General features: G+C 41.4%; 1 protein-coding gene across 1 annotated transcript in view; it reads left to right on the top strand.

Moving 5' to 3' along the window:
- The first annotated feature begins 2,488 nt into the window (after positions 1-2,488).
- The window catches only part of nell2a (neural EGFL like 2a), an 88,995-nt gene continuing 73,101 nt past the window's right edge, over positions 2,489-18,382 (top strand). The window contains exons 1-5 of the mRNA XM_008276112.1: positions 2,489-2,540; positions 2,809-2,937; positions 13,601-13,751; positions 15,085-15,258; positions 17,925-18,021. Of these exons, the coding sequence (XP_008274334.1) occupies positions 2,489-2,540; positions 2,809-2,937; positions 13,601-13,751; positions 15,085-15,258; positions 17,925-18,021 (603 nt within the window). The remainder of the gene's footprint in view (positions 2,541-2,808; positions 2,938-13,600; positions 13,752-15,084; positions 15,259-17,924; positions 18,022-18,382) is intronic.

The raw sequence follows: 18,382 nt of genomic DNA, 5'->3' as shown, positions 1-18,382 counted from the left end.
CAACTCTACTCTGAGCTCTCTTCGGATGCCCGAGCTCCTCACACTATCTCTAAGGCAGAGTCCAACAACCCTACAGAGGAAACTTAGTTCACTTACCTATCCATGACCCCATTCTTTCGGTCACTACTGAAGGGTCATGACGATAGGGACATAGGTAAAGATTGAAATGTAGACTAACCTGTAATTTGAGAACTTTGCCGTGTGGCTCAGCTCTTTCTTTAACATGATGGTCCGGTACAACACCCACATTACTGCTCATAGTGCACCAGTCTGTCTGTCCATCTCATGCTCCATTTTAACGTCACTTGTGAACAAAATTCTAATATACCTCAATTCCTTCACTTGGGGCAGCAACTCACTGCCAACCCAGGAGAAGCAATACACTGGTTTCTAGCAGAGAACTAGTAATTTTCATATATGCTAGTTTGAAGTAACCCTTTAACATGCTAATTGGTATACTGGGCAAGTCTCGCCATTGTGAAATCATCTTGGCAATGCCCTCAGGCAGTTATTTCAAGCTAGCAACCAGGCCCCTGTCTAAATAAAGAGCGAGTGAGCACCATAACTGGAATTTTAATGATCACAGGAACATAAAAACTGCATGTATACAATGACCACTCAAAGTAGTAATGAGGTTGTTAGCTTATGTTACCAAGGAGACAACATTGTCAGTCAAACACTATCAAATCACAAAGTCCTAAAGAAGCAGTTGGTTAGCCAATAAGGAAGCTTTATCCCAGTTTGCCAAACCAAGCAGCCTTAAAAATGGTAAACCTGAATGATAATAATAATGATAGGCTATTCATAATAATAACAATAACCCAAAGTTCACTACTCCTCCCCAGAGTTGACCTAAATTGTTGATTATGTTCAAATCAAATCAAGCTTGTTTATATAGCACTTTTTAATGCAACCTAAGTTGACCAAAGCGATGTGGACAGACATGTTGTAAGTCAGCAACAACGATATACGCGTACAAGCCAGACAGAAAACAGGATAGAAGTTGTTTTTTTAATATATTTTTTTAAAATTCAACTTGTAAAACAAAATAAAATAAATATGAAATACTACGAAGACAGAAATAAAGATAAAGCTAGATGGCAGCTTGCAAGATTAAATTCTAAAATAAAATAAATATATTAAAATACTACATAAACAAGATAAAACAGAATAACGGCGTGTAGGATCAAAGTCTACAATTAAATAAATTTACATGCTGAGAAAAACAAGATAAAATAGAGTAACAGCTTGTAAGATCCACGTCCAAAATAAAATAATTGAAAATACTTAAAAAAAATAAAAATAAATAAAACCAAGACACAACTAAATAACAGCTTGTAAAATAAAAATGTAAAATAAAATAAATATTAAATGCTAATAAACAATACCAAACAGAATTGCTTGTAAGATCCGCATCTAAAATTAAATACATTTTAAATACAAAAAAAAGAGATAAAACAGGAAAACAATTTGTGAGAACAAAGTCTAAAGTGGCATAATACATACTATAAAACAAGATAAAACAGGATCACAGCTTGTAGGATCTAATTCTAAAAGAAAAGATTTAATACTAAAAATAAAACAATAAACGGGCAGCTTGTAAGATTAAAGTCTTGATTAAAATACATTTAAATACTATGAAAATAAGATAGAACAGGATAGCAGCTTGTAGGATCAAAATCTAAATATATATATATATAAATAACAACAAAGCAGCTTGTAAAATCAAATTCTTATAGACAATAAATAGGAAATATATGAAATAAATATGCCAGTTAACTCATAAACATCTGTTGAATATAATGGTATGGAGACATAAACGAAGCTGCTTGAGGTTTTAAAATGCAATCTTTTTAAAAGAAATTCTATTCCTAATGTGAAATCACGTCGTCTTGCAAAATGGCTAATTTTCCACTTTGCGCAACTGTAGACGTGATCTCCTCTTGGAGCTGGACTCCGTGTGCACTGATGCAGGTTTTGCTCGTCTCAGGCCACAAGGGGGCTTTATTGTCCCTCTCAGCCTCTCGCTCCTTGACAGGTTCTGCCTCTCCTGCCTCCCTCTCCCCCCCATCTCTCTCTCTCTCTCTCTCTCTCTCCTCCATCGGCGGCTCTCCTCATTCACGCCGCTGCTGAGCGTCTGTGGAGCCGCTGAGGCAGAGCAGCTGCTTTGTGCGTCCTCCGTCACCCACCTGTGCTGCGGATGCTGCCGATGGAGCAGAGCGTGCGTTACATGGAATAATTTCCGCAGCGTTGCTATTGTTTTCTTCTCCGGATTTGCCTTTTTTTTTCTCTCTCTCTTCTTGTTCTTCTTCTTCTTCTTCTCCGCACCATTGGGCATCTAAAGTTGTGGTGATGCCTCCGCTCAGCATTTGGGATTGGTAATCGCCTCCTGTGCGAGGGTGATACATCATTCGCATGTGATTGAACAACACTGTCTCTCGGAAGTGGACAAAACATGGACTAATTTCTTTTTTTTTACACATTCACCATGGGATTATTACAGCTATTTCTGGTTCTCGGCATATTTTGCGCCTCCTCAGGTAGGACACAAGGCTGTCACTGGTTTTAACCACCTCTAGCAACATGTAGCCTTTAACATGAGACACTGTGCGGTTCAAATTGTGTGTTATTTTGGAGAACTTGCCACCAAGGTTTCTTAGAAATAGTCAGATCAAGCATCCTGTAGACAGTACAGTAACCTCCCATGTCTTCCTCTGAGCATTTCAGAGCATCACAGGTGCCATTTCCTGCCTATAACGATTGTAATAATGCTTTTTTTGTTTGTTTGTGTGTGTGTATGTACATTAGTTGTAGGTTTTGGGGTTGACCCTGCCCTGCGCATCAGCGTGTTTGATGAACTATCGCTTGGAGAAGGCTTTGATGGAGTTACTCAGGTCCAGGGCTTCCACAGCGAGTCTAGAGCTTTCCACTTCCAAGGTACCCAAACACACACAATCACTGTATTTTTGTCTGAAAATAAAAATGTGCTCAGATGAGGTGGTCTGCCTGTGAAGCAAAAAAAAAAAAAAACAACAACTGCTTTTATGAAATCCATCACAAAGAGTTTGTTTGCACAACTTGCACAACTAACACTATGCGGCACAGATCATCAGCTCCTCTGGTGGGATGACTGAAGTGGAGATTTTTCTGAAAATATCACATCACCTGATAAAAACTGGAGTCCGTTTGCCTTGATATGATTCCTACCGCTCCTCTGTGCAAACACGGTTGATTTTCAGTTTTCCTCTATAACAGCAATGAGCTTGGTTGGGGGGCGCCTCAGACTGCCACCTGCCTGAACAATAGGCGATGTTGGGTCCCCATGAAAAAGTGGGGTGACAGGGCCAGGCGGAGGGGGGAGAGATCGGAGGATCATGCAAAGAATCATAGAATGAGTGAGCTTAATCAGATTAGGCAGGGACAAAATCCTGTGCTCACAGAGCCATGATGATGGGAGTCTTAAGGATGAATGGGCCCCCTGTGAGAATTTACCCATTGGTGATCTCATCAAGTGTGTAAATAGTTTGAATGGTGTTTATCCCCCCCAAAATATGAGAGTCATGAGTGTCGTCATTCACAAGGGACAGCATTTAGGCACTGTGCAAAATTGAGTTATAAAAGCTGTGTTTGAATTTTGCATGCTTTTTTACTTTCTATTTTTTTTTGACCAGTGTTACATCTCTGTCATTTGATGTCAGACAGTCATTACAATCCCAATGAAACTGTTAACAGCCCCATAACAGGGATGGAGATGTCTGCTATAACCCAGCCAAAAGTAGCAACACAGGAAATTGCTTTTGGCTCCCAGATCAGTAGCAAAAAAACCCCCCAAAAACCCTTAGATGTGGCAGCATGCAAATCTTCACAAGGAGGATCTCATCACCGATCACATAATGTACCAAAGTGACAATGTTGTTTTGGGGCAGAGAAACACCACGATCATTTGTCGACATTTCTCTTCTCGCCTCCCCTCCTCGCTGATATCTTCTAATCTCCCCGCACAGCCGCTGAGACAGCAGCACTTCTGCATGGAGCAGCAACTCCAGCATCTTTGTGAAGGCAGGCCATTTGATGTCCTCTGTGTAGACAACACTCAGAAGTGCTCTACCCAGGCAGGTAGCAAGAGGGAAGGAGAGCGACTACAAGGAGGAGTTAGAGAGAGCGAGAGAGGGAGAAACAAAGACAGTTAGAGGGAGAGAGAGAAGCTCCCACAAGCTTTTGTCACGAAATGAAAAAAAACACGACTGCTCCTCGACTGGCACCTCTCCTTCATTACGCTCCCTTATTTCTCTGCATTACCTTTTGCTAAGTACATTCGGTTATCCAGGCGGAGAGGGCGGCGTATTATTTATGGCAAGGCTTGCCTCCATCCTTCATTTGGGATGGCTATGTTAAGTCAATGATGTTGGGTGAGGGGGAGGCAGGCAGAGCTGTGCGGGCGAAACAAACAGACCTGGGCCTCTGCTTGTTTGTGATCAGAGAGAAACAGGGAGAGGCACATTCTGTAGAGATGCAGAAATGAGTGAGTGAGCTAGAGAGAAAGAAGCTGGTATAGAAAAAAAAAGAGAAAGAAAGGAGAGAGAGAGAGAGATACAGAGCAGAGCTGTCTGGCAGCTGTTTGATAGACTGTGCTGATTCCACATGTATGGATGCTTGGCTGGCTGGGACCAGCAGACAGGCCCACGGTGACATTCCGACGCTCATTAGATAGCAGGCAGAACACATCCATGGCTGTCCCCTCTACTGCCTGCCTGCCCGCCTGCCCGCCCGAAGGGATGGCTGTTATCTCTGGGTGCTGGGTGGAGGCAGGAGGAGGGGTGTAGCTGCTGAGAGCTGAAAGAAAAGTAGAATGTAATTCACAGTATAGAAATGCGTGTATGTGCGGATAAGTGATTGTACTGTTTGCTATCTTTCTATCTCTGCCTGCCAAACTATGTGGGTTTTTTTTGTGTCTGAGAAAGAAAGAAAGCAATGAGCAGAGGAGGGATTGCTGTTTAGCGCACCCCTGCTGATGCTTTTGAAGGTAGCTGTCAGTGCTACATTGCATGGCATTAGGAGAGGTGGACCTCAGGGACAGGCATAATAGAAAGGGAGAAAAGCCCCTGGGCGAGCCTCCTCTCATGTCCTGATGCCAGGTGATGGGCAGCCACACCTCGGAATTATCACATCATTAGCACTTCCCCCACAGTTTTTAATATCTACACACCCAATATATCTCTCTGTATATACGAGCACAGGGGCCACACCCAGAAGCATTCCCTTCCCCCCCACCCCCCAGCACACATACGCCCACATTCTTGCTGGCTACATGGACCAAACTCATTCGAAGTGCAAACAACACAATTGCTCGAAGCATCCTTTCAGCTGCAGCACAAGACTTCCCTGTAATTGTATCTCTGTGTGTGTGTGTGTGTGTGTGTGTGTGTGTGTGTGTAAATCCTGTCTGTCTCAGAAGCATGTTTTTTGCTCAGACTGTTTGAACACTGCCAGTGAGGTGTTTCTGTGTATGTTGTGGTGATAATGTCCCTGACTGCAGCAGCGCTAAAGTGTAACGGGATGGAAGAGGCTCATTTATAATACAGCCATGGTGTGTGTGTGTGTGTGTGTGTGTGTGTGTTTTCTGGTGCATGTGTGAAGGAGGGAGGAAGACAGAGTATGACAGGCGCACTATGTGTGAATGTCAGTTTGTTGTCCTGCATTAATGTGTACGTCACAGATGTGAGGGTTTCTCTTGGAGAGACTACACTTACCAGCTGCTAGTAACTATGACACAGTGAAGCTCGGCGCTACAGAAGTACGTAAAGGGTTTGGAGTGCAGTTTAGTCCTTCAGCTGTAGAGCCCAGATTCACGCTTCTATATAGGAGAGCAGCTTCGTAGACTGCTGAATTGTACTTAGCAAATTGACACGGTGCTGTTCTGTGGCTAACCTCACATTTAAAGGAATGACAATAAGTAAAACAGGAATGTAAATACAGGAATTCATATTGAAGTAACTATTGACAAAAGAGGTCAGTGTAGCACTTATGCTTAACATTTGTGCCCTTTTTACACTGTAAGCTTATTGTTAACACTGTACTGAATGTATTTGCAGCTTGTCTTACAGCAGATGCAGTGCAAAATATTACTTAATGTAGAAAAATGCGGCTCCATCATTCAAATAAACATAGCATATAAATAGTAAAATCTGCTAATGGGAGGAAATTAGCATACAAATCTATAAATATAATTTTAAATGAATGATAAAAATTGAATCAGCAACAGCTGAGATATCATTGATTTTAGTCCTAAATATGGGTCAGCATCACTGCAACCATTTCCCATAATGCTAATCAGTGGTGTCTATCCCTGGCTGCCTGGAGATGCCCCGGGCATTATAGCAAAGCTTTTCAGTTAAAATCTAGATTCTCCGAACCCAAGCTCAGGTAACACTTGTGACGTTGTTCGGATATTTCTTCGTAGCCTTCTCTTTCCAAAACAACAGGTTTTGACGCACTGTCCTTGAAATCTACATTTATTTTTAATTGTAAAACTTGTAGAGATTCAAGCATTTTAATTTTCATAAACCGTAGTTTTGTCTATTCAGTGAAAGATTCTCTTAACGGTTTCAATACAACAACACCAAATACTTAAACTCTTAAAAAAATAGGATCTGCAGCCTTGTTTTTCATTCTGATGGTGAAGAGCTGTAAGTTCACTTTTTTTTTAACAGAAAGCTGCACTGACATAAATATATGGACATCAAAATGGTTATTTATTTTTAATTGCTCCTCCTGTCCACAGTAGATGCAACATGATCAATTCATGAAGTGATGGGAAACAAAATCCACAGTCCTTGCTCTGCTTTAAAATGCACTCCAAAGTTTAGCTGAAGCGAACATGAAGGTTTTACAGTCTGAATCAGATAAATCAGTTGGGGTTTTTCCAAAGTTAAAGACTTCTTAGTATGAAATTCCCTCTTTGTGCTTCCGCAGAGAATGCTTCCTTGGTGAGCCACAGTAGACGGATTGTAACACAAAGTGACAATGTGGTACTAAAAGACTGTAAGTCTGGAAAATACCCAACTGACTGTCGAACTCAGACTGCAGATGCCTCGCATTGGTTTAAGCAGAATGTTAGAATTTTTGCGTGAAACAAAGATTGGAAATTTTTGTCCCACATCATTTATATTAAAATTGCTTTAAAAAGGGATCTTTGTGGCAGTGTGGACTGGAAGAGTGATTACAGTGAGCAAAAAGGGTTTCAGTGTACATAAAGCCATATGAGTATTCTGTTAGTGTGAACATAAGCAGGAGTCTAAGACGTGTTAGGAGACACAATAGTTCAAGATTTTTCTTGAACCAAATTTTTCTTAATAGTATAAGATAAATGATGTCTGTTTTATTCTGTCTAAAACCCATTTTTCAAATTATTATTATAAATCAGTTTGAATAATTCCACATTTTGAAATGCTTGCACAATATGGATTTTCCGTTCTGTAGTTTTCAGAAGAATCAGACAATATGGGACTCAGTGATGGATAAGATGGCTTTATGTTGTTCTTTATTCTGTGGAGATCTTTAACAGAAATCATGATTTTATTTAGTTAAAAATTAACTAAATAAAGATAAAGCTGGAATAATTTACCTGCAGTTAGACAGCTGTCAAACTAGCTTATCTGAATTGTAAATCTTAATATGAAGTGATCCCACTTCTTTTGCCGTATGCAGTTGTTTCTGCTTTGTTCTGTTGCATTCCTCTCAAAAAAGTTACCCAGTCTTCCCGATCTGATGACTGACATTATCCCCAACTCCCTGTGGTCAAAGTCATTTTTTCTTGCTGCCTTCTGAGGCAAACCTGATCCCACGCTCCACACAGGAGGGCCAGTGAGCACGGAGGGAGAGATATTTCTGTCCCCCCAGGGCAGTTATACAGTTGGGTGGCTGGAAGGCTGTCATTAGCTTTGTGTATGTGTGAATGTCAGACAGGCGGTCACTGAGGAGGCGATCTGAGAATTGGGGAGAAATTGCTGGCCAAAGCATTCCTGGAGGTGCCCTTGGCTCAGTTTAGTATTTGTTCCAGGAGAGTGGAGACACAGCAGGGGGAGATGGTCCGCCGAATGCAGATTGCCTGAGCGCGGTGGAATATTCAGGAGCTGTAACGACCAGCTTTTGGGGGTTGGTCTGTGTCTGTGTGTGTGTGTGTGTGTGTGTGTGTGTGTGTGTGTGTGTGTGTGTATGTGTAGCACAACCTTACTGCATATCTCTGCATCCATCTCTCTCTTTGTGTTGACTCAGTGCTTGTTTAGAGTCGTAGGCTAGCCAGAATGCCGGTGTTATACTTCCAGCGTGTGTCTGTCTACACCTGTTTGTCTACGTGCATGCGCTCAGAGACGCCGATGTGTGTGTGCACTGACAGTAATGAAGGGTTTGGAGTTTGCTGCCGGTGGAGAGTTTATCATTACTCTAATCCCTCTGGAGAGAGATTCTCTTGCCTAACCCTCCCACACATATCCCTCTGCACTCAGGCCAGCAGATAAAATGTCTTGTTTGAAATATGCTCAGTCATTTTTCAAATGGAAAACATTATGCAATAAGGAAATATTTCAGTTTTATATGGTTTTATCGTAGCCCCGCTCTGCCTCGTGCATCGATTGCATCACCGTGTTTATTCGGACATCTCTTGGCTCCGTGCGTTCGGTGCATCTCGGGGCTCGCTCACTCTCATTTGCAAAGTGTTGTTGAAGAGTTGTTGCAAAGATGTAGGAGGTGTTATTTTGTTCTGGCAATCCACGAGAGACCAGAGAATGAAAGTCCTCATTATTCGCATACAAAAGTGTCTATGATCTTCTTATCTAATATCAGTGATACTGCTTTTAGTCACAACTTCCTCTGGGAAATAATTAATTTAGAATCCAAACTTTGTAAAGAACATAAAAATATACTTCTGCTCGTCCCTCTGAGTGTGGCGGTGGCGGTGGTGGTGGTGGTGGTGGTGGTTGGGGGAAGAGGGAAAAATCTGTCTCTTTTCACTACAAAAAACTCTATTCTGTAAATACAGGTAGGAGTGAAAGCAATGTGTGAGAAAAGGATTGTGGCAAAGCTGGGTGTATCTGGACTCTCAAGCTGTGCTGTAGGGCACCTGTTCTAAATGCTAAATGTGTGAGCTAGTGATTGGTGCAGCACTGCCAATACACCTCTATGAGAATGCAGTGGTGGAAGTGTGGTGGGGGGGGGATTACAGCTATGTGTGTACTAGGGGTCAGACAAAATAAGACCATTAGACAGTTTAAGATTAGGAGTGAAGCTGAGGGATGGAAATCGTGGCCTGAATGTAACTATTAAAGCACAATGTACCCAGGAGATAAGATTAGGCTGTAGCCCAAAGCTGTGCTTCCTAGGGATGCTATTGAGCCCGAGGCTTTCAGAGATCTCTAGTCAGCTGATAAAACTCTGCATGTCTCAAAAACACAGTTTCGTCACAATCAGCTGGTCCTCACAGCCTGCAAGCATTCAAAATAGATTACTAGTGCTGTGTTATTGCACTGAAAATGTGCTGATTAGAATATTTCTGTACTAGATCATCATTTTCAAGCTATTTTGTGTCAGTAACTCACATCAGAGGCCGTTAGGAGCAGGTGGCTGCCCCATCCAGTCGCCTGCCAATAGATAATCGACCAAAGGCCCCCTCAGCAGGGCCACATTGATTTGGCACGAGGGAAAGCTGGCCCACTCATCCCAGCACAAACTCATTCACTGCTCTTTCATGTATGTTTTGTAGAAATGCAAAGATATTACTGTTGTAGCTGTTGAGATTATGTGCTTTTTATACCGCCAACTCTATACAGGCCATTAATACCGCTCCATCCAAATGAGGAGATGCCTCTGGCCTCCAATCCCCCACGTCCCATTTGAAGCAGCCTTTTCCCCTCAAAGTGTAAAGACTGGTGATGAGAGTCATCCACTTATAGGTCAAAGGCTCACTGCTGCCAAGTTGTGGAGCAGCTCAGTGGTAGATTTTCCTTGGTGCTCACCATCCCCCTGCCTCATCAACCTTCTCTCAGTGTGGGCCCCGCCCTGACACCTGCTCCCACTGTGCTCATTTTGCTCATGATTGAGATGTCAGTGTACTCGCTGTTCAAACCATGGCATGGCAATAGACTGACCAGTGCATATTCTAAAAGACGCCATGAATCCTGTTTGGCTTGAGCTCATCTTTTCTTCCAAAAATAGAATATGCATGACAACATAGAGTGCTTTTATAAAGCAAAACCTACTTGCTGTTTTAATAACAATTCAGTCATTCGAATCAAAACAAAAGTCATTTCAAATAATTTCAGAGATTATTATCAGCAGCACCATTTGGATTTAGATGCTAAGTAGGATCTGTTGATTGCAGCAGATTATTGCTAGGCAGAACTCCTGTTGCAGTCATTGGACCATCTGTCCCTCCTCAGCCAATGACACTGGGATGATATTCCACTGGTGATGCAAAATGCATGAAACTCTACCCTGTGCATCTCTTGTGGTGAGGGACAAGTCTAGTGAACATTTTTGTTTAGACAGAAATGACTCAAAATATGTCCCCAATGGGCTTAAAAGCCTACATCAGACAGAAGCTAAGGATAGTAAGTGTACACTAAAAGTAAAACAACGGAATGAAAGCATGCTCTTCTTTTCAGCATGCTATCATTGCATCTTATATAAGCCACAAGTATGCTGTGAATTCAGTCTTCATCATGGAGTTGCTTGCTGTTTCACAATTCATTGTGTTAATTGGCTACTCCCACCAGCTGGAAGTAATGTTAATACACTGAGGAAAAGCCGCCATGCTAGCTTCCTGGAGCGCTTAAGTGTGCCAGGGCATCTTGCATGCATCCCATAGCTGGAAGTGAGCTCTTTGATGTGATTGCTTCTGAGAAACGTCATCATTTATTGATGCTTCCATTAAAGTAGCATAGACGTCTGCGAAGACTTGGAGAGGAGAAAAGGGGCACACTGGCGGAACAAGAGCTTACGACCTAACTACACACAACATGTAGAAAATGCCCTCCCATCCTCTCCAGCACCATCATCCTTTTACTTCTTCCCTTTGAGTCTTCAACTTCATGTCTTTAGATCTATACCAAGCCAGAAAGAAAACGTTAGATCCATTGATGTGTTTTTTGGGCCACAAACTAGCTTACACCAATGAGCCAAAACACGACCACGCACAGATGAATATGTTGATTATCTTGCAAAACCAGCTCATGTCATGATCTGGGTTATATTGGATGGCAAACGAAGTGTCGGTCCTTGCAATCATCATAAATACATGTAAAAGGCTTGAGCCAGTTTAACAAGCCAAGCCAACTCATTATGGCAGGCGACTGGGTCAGTGCATCTCTGAAATGACAAGACATGTGGGGTGCCAGCAGTGGTGAGCACCTACTCACAGTCGGAGGAGGGAGACACTATGAACAAGCAATAATGCTGGAGGAAGTCTGATTTGCAGTGGCTCCAACTCACGACACACAGGCAGGATTTAAAGGATCTGCAGCTACTGTCTTGGTGCCAGATACCACCGGACACGCTCAGAGGCAGTGTCAGGTCAGAGCTGATTAGGTAGCAAATGAAGGACAAACAGCATATTAGTCAGCGCTGGTTATAATGTTTTGGCTCTGTTTGGTGCAATATTTGTTAGAATTACATTGTTTCTGAGCAAGTGGATGACTTCAAGTTTTGAGAGAGTCGAATGACCTGACATCATCTTCAAGACTGCTTAAGCGTCATTAACTCAACAGACCTCTAAGTCATTTTGGGAAGTCTTGGGGTTACATTAAACTCAATCAAGAAAGGCTTGAGCCCAAAAATGTTTATCCAACCATGCTAAGTAAAAGACAGTGCAAAAATATATTTAAACGCAGCATGCAAATGGTGTTCTTTTCTGACTTAGAGGAAAAGTTACAAATCAAATTTCTTTCGGTTTGTGGAGAGTTTCTGGTTAGAAAAGACAACATTTTGTCATTGTGCACAAAAAAGCTTTTAAGTTGTTCAGCTGGTGACAATTTCTACACAATTCACAGCCTGGTCAGGTTTGGCTTGGAAGGTCAGTGATCAGATAGCGCAACCAGTACACAGACATTCCTTAGACCTGTGGCGATACAAAACCCATCTCAAAATGCAGCTTTATTCAAATGACAGAATGCCAAATGACACGATGCCACAGATGAGGAGAGGAAAGAACGAGGAGAACGGACGGCTGGCATACTGGATGCTGCATGTCAGTTAGGGCCGTCGGCAGACACTTGAGTGTCTACACCATTTGACATATAAGAAATCGTTCCAGACAGCTCTGGATGGACATGTCTGACAACATGATTGTGTTCCCCAAAATATACGCCAACGTCACCAATTTGTTCAGGAAGTAGTGGGACAACTTTCCACAAGCAGCATCAAAAGCCTCATTAACTCTGTGTCCAAGTTGTGTAACTCATTACTGACTTTCTTGTCTATAACCCCCCCTCTTAATCTGCTCATGATCGCTCCAAATAGGTGTTGTTTTATGACCTTCACTCTGTTGTAGAGATGCGTGTGTTGGAACAACAAATACTTATCCCCCTTTATTTTTGTTCAGTATGAATTAATGGCTTTCTCGGACAAAGTGTTTAAGCTTCCACAAGTGTGAGCAAAGTTTTAAGTTCTGTACTTTGTTTTGTTTTTTTTTTCCAGATTATTTTCTGGCATTTTGCCTTTATTTGACAGTTGGCAGCGAAGAGGCAGGCAGGGAACATGGGGTGAGAGAGAGAGGGAATGACATGCAACGCAGGTCTCTGGCTTAAATTGAACTGGAGACATTGCAATTACATAGCGTGTGCCATTCCCATCAGGTGACTGACGTCCTCCGCCCTGTACTTTTTCGACGAAATATAAAACTTAGTGACATTTTTGTGTCATATTTTTTTGTACCATTAAGCCTGTTTTATGTGTTCAGTGTTGTTCTTTCACTTATGAATTCACATTTGTCAAGGGGTTATTATGTGAATGCATCAAATATTTACAGCATAGAGCCTGTGAACTCCCAGTAGAATGTACTCTAGTTTCCTGCAGCAAATTTTCCTCATCACTACTGTAGTTTCACTGCAAAATATTTTCTTCATCACTTTGTTGAATTGTTACTACACTTTTAATTCTGTGTTTCCTTAAAGATCATAGGTCGAGTTGCCATTAGATCAGCAGCGTTTTAACTATGAACTGTATTTAGGAAAACTACTTGTGTTTAATAGTCTTTATAGCAGGGAAATAATTCAAATTAAGAACATGTTGATTTTCAAATTTATTTGTGTGCATATAGATATAAAGTGTGCTACAATGTTCACAAATTTGAGTCTATAAATGCAAAATACAAGGTGTGATTATATATTATTTTTACACATAATATCCCAACAGATCACATATATAACCCAAACGTCAGCTTTTCAGTTTACTGTCAGTAAATCTTGTCAAAGTAGTTTCAAGATTGAACACACATTGTTCACTATATATATTCCTAATGTTCATATTTAGACTACTAAAATGATAATATTTCCAATGTGGTGGCTTTTAATGGTGTGAATAATTTCTGCTGTTCTTGGCTTCACTCTAGGGTCCTCCAGGGAAGTGAAAGCTCCCACTGAGGTCTCAGAGCAAATGGTCCAGAAGCTTCGAGGCAAGAATGAGTTTACTGTGCTGGTGACCCTCAAACAGGATCACCTCAACTCTGGGGTCATCCTGTCCATCCATCATTCAGAGCACAGGTACAATCAGTTCACATCACTAAAGGGGTTGATTATACACAGATAAATATGTGCAGATGTACAGTTTTCAAACCGGTGTTGTATACATTATGGGCAGAATACATTTTAAGGAAAAGTTAATAGTGCATATTTTAGCAAAGTGAGCTAAGGAGTCAAGTGTAAAATGTCACACTCAGTACAGTAAAGCTGTTTAAAAAGCCCTCCGATAAACCATAATTAAAGTTGCATTCTAAATATAGCACCTCGCTGTTTTATCATATTAGCAGAGTGGATATTTGTATTTGATAAGCACTTAGATGTTTTACACACCAGCCGAGTAAACGAAGCAAATCAGCCTGTATGCCAATGTGTTATTCACAGTCCATCAACGATGCAAACACTGAGTCTGTAATTGTGAATCGAAAACTGATGAGACTGTCTGCAGTTAGCATGCTAATGTTTTCCATTAGTTTGTGGTAGCTGAGCCGTTCCACGATCAGAAGAGCAATCTGAATTCCACATAATGCGTTGATTGAACGGTTTGTACATTAAAGTCATTCCTGAGAGGAGAGCTCACATGGATGTTAATGACTTTCCCCACTGCTGATTAGCTTTCCCAGCCATTCATATGCAACAAAGAAGCGCTGCATGGTTTCATCTGGAAACATGGCAAGGACTAATTCAGTGTCAGATGTGTTAGCTAGTGCATTTATGGAGCCAGGATGAATGTGCATGCATGACTAGGGGAGAGTAAATCTATTAGATGGGGTTTGCAGATAAATCAATTCCACTGCTACACTTTTGTGAGTGTCTATTTTTCTTTTGAATAATGTTTCCGGCAAATGAGTCTAGTTTAAATAAGTCTGTCTTTAAAGGCAGAGGTGATGAGTGTGTATCGGCAACCCTTTCCATTAGTGTCACTATGCTGGGTGAGTCTCACTGGTGTGGAGAAGAGGATTCTCCTAGAATACTAATACTCCAATGTAAAGACTTGAACCAGCACACGTGGGACATTGTTGTGTGTTGCTGAAGTTGTACTTAACAGCAATATAGTACCATTATGTTTGACTGCTGATGTGATTTAATTCCAAATAGTATTGCAGATCTGGGAAAATGTGAGCGCACTGCTTGGAAAAGGCATTTATCTCTCAGCACTGTATTGAGAGGAGCCCTGAATTTAGACACTTTGGTGATGCATGCAGTTTCTGGGAAAAGAGAAGTAAGGATTTTGTTTCAGTAATGAGAGTTTAATGCAACAAGACACACTGTACAATGCAGGGAATGCAAATTCTCGGGGAAGCTGTCATTGTGTGGTTGTTACTTGAAGCGCTTTGCTGGGACTTTTATTCTGCAGGTTCCTGGAGCTTGAGAGCAGCGGCCAGCGGAGTGAGGTGCGTCTTCATTATCGCACCAAGGGCCAACAGGATCACACCGAGGTGTTCCCTTACAGCCTGGCTGATGACCAGTGGCACAAAGTCTCTGTGGCCGTCAGCGCCTCTCATGTCATTCTACATGTGGACTGCAACAGGTAAGATGTTGGGGATATACTGTATGCATATACTCTAAATATTAGATGTAACAATGAAATATGAAGTCGACACCATGTGTGTTGTGTAGCCTGGAAGAACACAGGTATGACAGCAGAAGCTGTCAACTTTCACAGTTCATTAAAACTGAAAACACAGATGGGATTTCTCCTGTGTTTCCAAAACTAACTTTAAAACTATGGATGTACTGATCTCCTACACCAGATTGGTATCAACCCCCACAATATCCTTCTTAAATAGATCAGCTATCTGCCACAATAGGCCCGATCCACCTTCTGTCTAGTTTCTTTGTCAGCATCATCATAAAATTCAGTGTGTTTCTGGTGTCAGTAACATTTTTTTATGCCAATGTAAGCCACCAACTCACACAACAATGCCTCCTGTTATGATACCTTTTATAGAAATGATTCCAGTGAGTCCACACAGTGACAGATACAGATTTTAAAGTGGGGAACATTCATACTGAATTGGCACTTGTTATCTACTTGCAAGAACAGAAGTGTATTACTGGCTCACCAGAAAAAGAAAAAAACAGATCAGTTTTGTTATAAGGAGATAGGTTTATTGGTAAAACAAGGTGTTTTTCACAAATTTAAAAAGATGCATTCATGTGACAACTTATACTGTAATAATACTTAAAATTGATAAATTGCAGAAAATGGGTCATTTGCATGATTTGATTAAGCTCTAATTTAAATTCTACGTCATGCTTGGCTTGAGACATGATGAGATTTAGCTGTTATTCAGCACGATGGATGATATTGTGACAAGTGTCATGTTTCTGTGGAGCCTTCAGTGCTCCTCCTGCTGATCAATGAGAAATGACGCTGCATCCACGGGGTCTGTCGCATTCTCCCTTTTGTACAGCCCCATGCATTTTAAAATCCTTCTTTGTTTGTGCATATTTATCATGGTGTCATCCAAGTTTCCTGCGATAACGTGACAAGATTGCAAGTCTTAATACCTTAAAACATGATACCAGTCCATTAGTATATGCTGGTGTGATGGCAATATGCTGTTGGGTTGCAGCATTCCTTCTTAAAATTTATTCATCAAATGTAGACACTGCATTGTGTATTATTGTGTTTTTTGGGAGGGGAGGGTTTCTCTCAGGTGTTCAGATATTTCAGGTTGTTTAATGAATGTGTCTTGGCCTAAAAATCTATAGTGGTGCTTCTAAAAAAGGTTTAGCAGAAAAGCACTGTACTGAGATAGATGTACAATTCGATGCAGCTCTCCTATCAGCGTTGTTAAACAAAGCCATCTGTAGTAGATTAATGTATACACTTAATGCACTCCATTAATACTGTACACATAAAGGTGAAATCACTTTGGGTTAAAGTGCCTCTTATTTTAAAACCGCCATCACATATAAGAATGGTGACTGTTGGACTTTTAGGTTGACTTGTTGCCCCATTTAACACCATTCCCAGTGTTTGTAGGTGGGAAACATTGACAGTATATGTAAATGGATGAACCCTCTGTGATGTCACCCAAAGGTTACCTGAAAGGTTAGTTTTGAAGCTCAGTGTGGAGGCTCTGGACTTTGCCAACTTGGCAGTGCCTGACTAATTCCTGGCTAATCCAAAAATGAGCAAAGAGGCCGATCCTGAATGGAGTTGAGGCAGGACATGCAAACATCTCTCTGCAATGAACTGCCCTGTGACTGCACCCACCTGTCAATCAAAGCGGCCATGCTGTTGAAGCCTCAACACAATTTAAATGGATTTTAGTTTGTTTTCATGAACAGGGAAATAAGTTATGGCAACCAATACTGCTTTTTGTTGTTTTTGTTTTTTTTGAACAGCCGTTTTTGGCACTTCCACATTGGCTTTATTTTTCATCTTCAGAGGTTGCTGTTAGGTGGGAAGGTGTTAAAGGATTACAACCCCGTGCACCTAATTCAGACTGACACAATACTGCAAGTCAAAAATATCGAATCCATCATAATTAGCCAGCGTAAATCAGGAAATTCTCCTTGACTATAATCCTCCAGATCAGGGTTTCATTTTGGATTGGAAGCTGCCTGTGTTTAGTGATCAGACATGGAAAAATAATTGTGAGATGTTGAAGCTTAAATACTATTGAACCACCTCCCATAGAGGAGAGAGCGAAAAAGAGAAAATAAAAGAATCGAGTATACATAGAGACTGAAAGACAAAGGTCAAGAAAAAATTATTATTATTAACCATAATTCTGTGGTTTTGCATCCACAGAATTACAGTTAGGTGTACGGAGGGATGTTCACATTCGCAATGGAGTCTCTGTTGACTGTGACATCCACATATTGACCTCGGTCAGCTGTCTCATGGGTTCAATGCAGGCTGAGAGCACCTTGAGTAAACCTGCATTGTATGTGCATCTGTTGTGCAGTATGACTTAGGTGTTACTGTTTGTGCACGATGATCCTCCTTGGCACGATAAAAGAAGCAGACGGCGACACCATGTGTATCGCAGAAAGCATGTGGCTATCTATACCCTCCTCAGGGAAGAAGTTAACAGAAGGATTTAAAAGGCCAGGACCTGCCGCGTGGAGGGAAACAGCTATTGATAACATGACCTGAGCAGATAACGTTCAGGTAATCTAACTAGTATTTTGTGATTATTTTTTTTTAGCCATTCACCACTTCCTGTATGTATTTTTCAGGATCTATGAGCGGGTGGTGGAAGCCCCCTACATGGACATACCTGAGGACACTTCGTTCTGGCTCGGACAGAGAAATGCTGCTCATGGCTTCTTCAAGGTTAACACTGCAGCACAAACTTCCCTCTCAGAATACATGAATGCTGATGCCCGTCCTGATCTGTCATATTACTAAGCGATAAATGATTCAGAATAGCAAGAACATGTAATTCAACTCAGCTGTTGCGCCATCTTTTCACTCCCATCTTGGTTTATGCGGTATCTTCTGCCTCTTTGTTTGGCTTGTTTGGTTTTATTTATTATGGCTGTTGGATTTAATTGCATGCATTTCTCAAGGCTTACCATTTTAATTTGAGGGTTGCTCTGCCTACCCTAGGAATTGACATTTTTTTGTCATTGTTTGTTCCCTTTCCCTTAGTCTGCAGCTAAGCCCAGTGCAATTATCTCAGCAACCCCCACAA

The sequence above is a fragment of the Stegastes partitus genome, unplaced genomic scaffold (assembly GCF_000690725.1).
Source record: "Stegastes partitus isolate 25-593 unplaced genomic scaffold, Stegastes_partitus-1.0.2 Scaffold65, whole genome shotgun sequence".
NCBI lineage: Eukaryota > Metazoa > Chordata > Actinopteri > Pomacentridae > Stegastes > Stegastes partitus.
The sequence above is the reverse complement of the archived record's forward strand: the minus strand, read 5'-3'. Positions and strand labels throughout refer to the sequence as shown.